This window comes from Euprymna scolopes, chromosome 46 (assembly GCF_053919585.1).
Source record: "Euprymna scolopes isolate OS-2025 chromosome 46, ASM5391958v1, whole genome shotgun sequence".
NCBI lineage: Eukaryota > Metazoa > Mollusca > Cephalopoda > Sepiida > Sepiolidae > Euprymna > Euprymna scolopes.
Genome location: NC_136527.1, coordinates 127,076,132 through 127,081,349, shown reverse-complemented (window position 1 = coordinate 127,081,349; position 5,218 = coordinate 127,076,132). Strand labels below are relative to the sequence as shown.

Sequence of the window (5,218 nt, the reverse complement as noted above, 5' to 3'; positions counted from 1 at the left end):
AAGTATAGAAATCTAAGATTATCGAGGAATTTGAGAAATAATAAGCCTATAACACACCTCAGATATTGTTCTGCCGTTTGTTCATATTATATTTGCATGAAATATCTTGATTTTTAATCCTATTAATGTCAAAATCAGACGGGAAAAAATGAGTTCATTTTATTTATATAGATATATATATATATATATATATATATATATATATGGAAAAATGCGCGCATGAAAAGTAATATTCTTAAGATTTTATTAAACCTGGAAAAGTAAAGGACAAGACATTCAACCTGGAAAAGTAAAGAACAAGATATTCTAGTAAAGTAAAAAATAAGAATTTTTTAGACTTAAAATATCGCAGCTAAAAATAAAATTTGAATATTGATAAATATTTTATTTATTATTTGCATATGTTGTTGTTTATTGTTGAGTTAGAAAGGGTGTCAGTCGCTGGATTGAACTTATTTCCCCCCTATTATTTGCATATATTTATGTAGTGAAAATTGTTTGAGTAAAATTAATTCATTAGTTAGTTAGTTAGTAGATGGAATTAATAATTTTATAATTTACATAAAAATGAATTAAATGATCCTAATTATGATATAATAAAATTATTAATGTTTATTTACACCCTTTCTAACAGATTCTAGGTGTTTCCTAGTGTTGTTGGTTTCGAGGTTAAGTAGGGTTGGTATTGTTCAGTGTGTTGTATTAGAGATAAGGGTGTTATGTCTGTGTGTGGTTGTATACACGCGCGCGCGTGTGTGTGTGTTTCAATGTGTCGGTTGTGATTTATGTGTGGGTGTGTATATGTGTATGTGTATGGGTGTGCATGCGAGTGTGCCTTGCATTTCATGTTTTTGTGTGTTGATATTAAGCTCTGTTCAGTTCAGGAATGAATCTGGTGATGAAATTTTTTTCCTGTGTAAGTAAATAAAAATAATAATAATAATAATTGTCTGTTTGGAAGATTGGCATTATTTTGAAGCTGTTTCCACTGCATGTGTGCACGTGTTTTGAAACATAGAGGTGTCTGTTATCTGCAATTTTGATGTTGCTCTTATGTAAGGCCACTCTATTGCTGAAATTTTTGGTGGCGCCTATGTAGGATTTGTTGCATGTTGTGCATCTTAGTGCATATACTACATTTCTGGAGGTGCAATTTAGATCCTTTTTTATTTTGAATGTTTGTGCTGGGATTTTGAATGTGTATGTGTTACCTTCTATTATTATGTCACATACTCCACATCGCGGTTTGTTGTATTTTGTAACTCCTTTTGTAGTATGTGGGACGAGTTTTGAGGAAGTTAGGATGTGTTTTAAGTTTTTGGGTTGGCGTTTGCTTTTTATTATTTTTGTTGTTTTAAGTATGTTGTTTAGTTTGTCGTTCTGATTGAGGAGGATAAGGTTTTTTGTTATCTGTGTGAATAGTTCTGGGTTATTTGTGTTGTGTATAGAGTTCTAAGCCCGCGGATATTAGTAAATGCAAGCCTCAAGGGAGGAGGCAGGTTGGTTTTCTTTGAGTTTTGTCCTGGTTGTTTTGTTACTTTTTTTTTCTTCTTCCTTGCCATGTTGTAACGTCTAGAAAGAAAAAATGATTAATGAAAAAAAAAAAAGGGAAGAGCAAGGTTAAGAAAAACTTACGACCAAATCAGCGACGGCCCGTTCGGCGATATGGTCGTATCCATTTCCACTGAAGATCCTATATTTTATGCTCTTCCAAAAGACTTTACTGACTAGATGATACTTCTGGTCCCATAGAGACTGCATATAAACGCTGGGCCTGATCCTATACTGTTCCGAAGTCGGTGTTCCTTGGAAGAAATCGATTCCTACAAGAAGTAAAAGGAGTTCCGTTTAATGGTAATCGATACCACACGTACGGATGAAATGGATTTTTGCATTTTTTTTTTTTTTTTATCGGAAGAGGGGGGTTGATTTTATAAATAATTATTTTTTTGTATGCTCTATTCACGACTAGCAAGGAGACCCGATGTTGTTTGTGATTGTATTCCCCACTTCCAATACTTGTATCGGAATTGGTGAACTAAGATATTGTCAACTAAATTGCTTGTTCTATTATGTGTGTGTGTGTATATATATATATATATATATATATATATATATATATATATATATATAGAGAGAGAGAGAGAGAGAGAGAGAGAGAATAAATGACAAATAGGTTATATTCCAAAATTTATGATGTTGACCATCTTATAATTTACTCTTTTAATTCAGTTGACTTATACAATTCTTGACATATATATATATATATATATATATATATATATGATATGAAAAGAAAGCCGCCATCTTTCCAGCGTCATTGGCAACAGACTTGATGTATGTGTTTCATTTCAGTTAAGGAGTAAAGGTAAAGCCCAGAAGCTTGTCAAAACATGGGACTTCTCCTAGGTGAGAGCCATCCATTTCAATTGATGCCAGATGGGTATCAGAGTGTTGATGATGTAAGGATAGGAGTTTGGTTTTGGATGCATTAAAGGTAACTAGCCACATCTTCCCCCACTGAACCACGCACTTGAGATCAGAGGAGAGAGAATCAGAGAGAACTTTGTCATTTACAGCCTTTGATATGTTGCCGTAGATGGTCGTGTCATCAGCATAGATGTCAACGAATGATTTAAGTATCTGTTTAGGGATGTCATTGATGTAGATCAGGAAGAGAGTTGGTTTTCTGTACTATTTGAAAGCCGATTTTGCAAAAATTTTAGAAATATTCTTACATTACCAAATGGTTCTCAGAAACATTGCTACTGGAGCATGAGGACTAAAGGACAAAAAATAATAATTAAGCAAAAATTTTAGCCATATTGTTACATTACCAAACGGTTCAGTGATTTCTTCCCTCAAGATTTGGTCCACAGTTCGATTCTTCGGATCAGCTTCCATTAGAAGAACATCAACGTAAAGACCCCATGTCAGCATGTGGTATCCGAAGGCAGTCCCTATGAAATAAAGAAAAAAAAGAAGTCACCATTATCAAGGCCCGGAGGCCACTCAAGGATACAGATTAAAGAGTGTACAGTAGTACATTGGACAATATCATAGGAATCGTTAGTGGTAGAAATTCGGTAAATGGGATAAGTTAAGGGGAACCGTTCATCAAGAATTTGTTTAAGTTGAACTTGAAGATGACCATGTTGTAGTCAGTTGGAAAGTAGGAAAACGGAACAAAGTTCCACAGGCTTGCAGTTTTAAGAAAGAAGCTTTGTTCATGTTTATTTAAATTTTAAACTCTCACCATTTTACCAATAATTCACAATTAATCTCAAACCCAAAAATTGTTGCTAATAATTTACTATTAATATAACACCAAAATAATATTTGCTACTAATTTACTATTAATTCACTATTAATATCAAACATAAAAACTATTTGCTACTAATTTACTATTTAATCATTATTAATATCAACCATAACAAATATTTGCTACTAATTTACTATTTAATCATTATTAATATCAAACATAAAAAATATTTGCTACTAATTCACTATTTAATCACTATTAATATCAAACATAAAAAATATTTGCTACTAATTTACTATTTAATCATTATTAATATCAAACATAAAAAATATTTGCTACTAATTTTCTATTTAATCACTATTAATATCAAACATAAAAAATATTTGCTACTAATTCACTATTTAATCATTATTAATATCAAACATAAAAAATATTTGCTACTAATTTACTATTTAATCATTATTAATATCAAACATAAAAAATATTTGCTACTAATTCACTATTTAATCATTATTAATATCAAACATAAAAAATATTTGCTACTAATTTACTATTTAATCATTATTAATATCAAACATAAAAAATATTTGCTACTAATTTACTATTTAATCATTATTAATATCAAACATAAAAAATATTTGCTACTAATTCACTATTTAATCACTATTAATATCAAACATAAAAAATATTTGCTACTAATTTACTATTTAATCATTATTAATATCAAACATAAAAAGTATTTGCTACTAATTTACTATTTAATCATTATTAATATCAAACAAAAAAATATTTGCTACTACTTTACTATTTAATCATTATTAATATCAAACATAAAAAATATTTGCTACTAATTTACTATTTAATAACTATTAATATCAAACAAAAAAATATTTGCTACTAATTTACTAGTTAATCACTATTAATATCAAACAAAAAAATATTTGCTACTACTTTACTATTTAATCATTATTAATATCAAACAAAAAATATTTGCTACTAATTTACTATTTAATCATTATTAATATCAAACATAAAAAATATTTGCTACTACTTTACTATTTAATCACTATTAATATCAAACAAAAAAATATTTGCTACTAATTTACTATTTAATCATTATTAATATCAAACAAAAAAAATATTTGCTACTACTTTACTATTTAATCACTATTAATATCAAACATAAAAAATATTTGCTACTAATTTACTATTTAATCATTATTAATATCAAACATAAAAAATATTTGCTACTACTTTACTATTTAATCACTATTAATATCAAACATAAAAAATATTTGCTACTACTTTACTATTTAATCATTATTAATATCAAACATAAAAAGTATTTGCTACTAATTTACTATTTAATCATTATTAATATAACATAAAAAATATTTGCTACTAATTTACTATTTAATCATTATTAATATAACATAAAAAATATTTGCTATTAATTTACTATTTAATCACTATTAATATCAAACATACACATTATTTGCTACTAATTTACTATTTAATCATTATTAATATCAAACATAAAAAATATTTGCTACTAATTTACTATTTAATCACTATTAATATCAAACATAAAAAATATTTGCTACTAATTTACTATTTAATCACTATTGATATCAAACATAAAAATATTTGCTACTAATTTACTATTTAATCATTATTAAAATCAAACCAAAACATATTTGCTACTAATTTCCTATTTAATCACTATAATTATCAAACATAACAAATATTTGCTACTAATTTCCTATTAAATCATTATTAATCTCAAACCCCAAAAATATTGCTACTAATTTACTATTAAATCACTATTAATATCAAACGCAAAAAATATTTGCTACTAATTTACTATTTAATCATTATTAATATCAAACATAAAAATTATTTGCTACTAATTTACTATTTAATCACTATTAATATCAAACATTAAAAATATTTGCT

General features: G+C 27.2%; 1 protein-coding gene across 1 annotated transcript; it reads right to left on the bottom strand.

Annotated features, from left to right (window-relative positions):
• Positions 1–1,605: 1,605 nt before the first annotated feature.
• On the bottom strand, positions 1,606–2,981 carry LOC145271468 (uncharacterized). Its single transcript, XM_080126988.1, has 2 exons — positions 2,838–2,981; positions 1,606–1,823 (listed from the first exon to the last, which is right to left on the bottom strand). Exons 1-2 carry the CDS (start codon positions 2,938–2,940, stop codon positions 1,621–1,623), a joined length of 306 nt encoding a protein of 101 aa, XP_079983114.1. The 5' UTR covers positions 2,941–2,981; the 3' UTR covers positions 1,606–1,620.
• Between the last annotated feature and the right edge of the window lie 2,237 nt (positions 2,982–5,218).

What these genes read in the sequence shown, in the direction of transcription:
- LOC145271468 (XM_080126988.1), bottom strand. Translation starts at nt 2,940, where the DNA reads ATGCTGACATGGGGTCTTTACGTTGATGTTCTTCTAATGGAAGCTGAT. An exon ending in AGAAATCACTGAACCGTTTG is followed by an intron (nt 1,824 to 2,837) that starts GTAATGTAACAA and finishes TACTTCTTGTAG; the next exon opens with GAATCGATTTCTTCCAAGGA.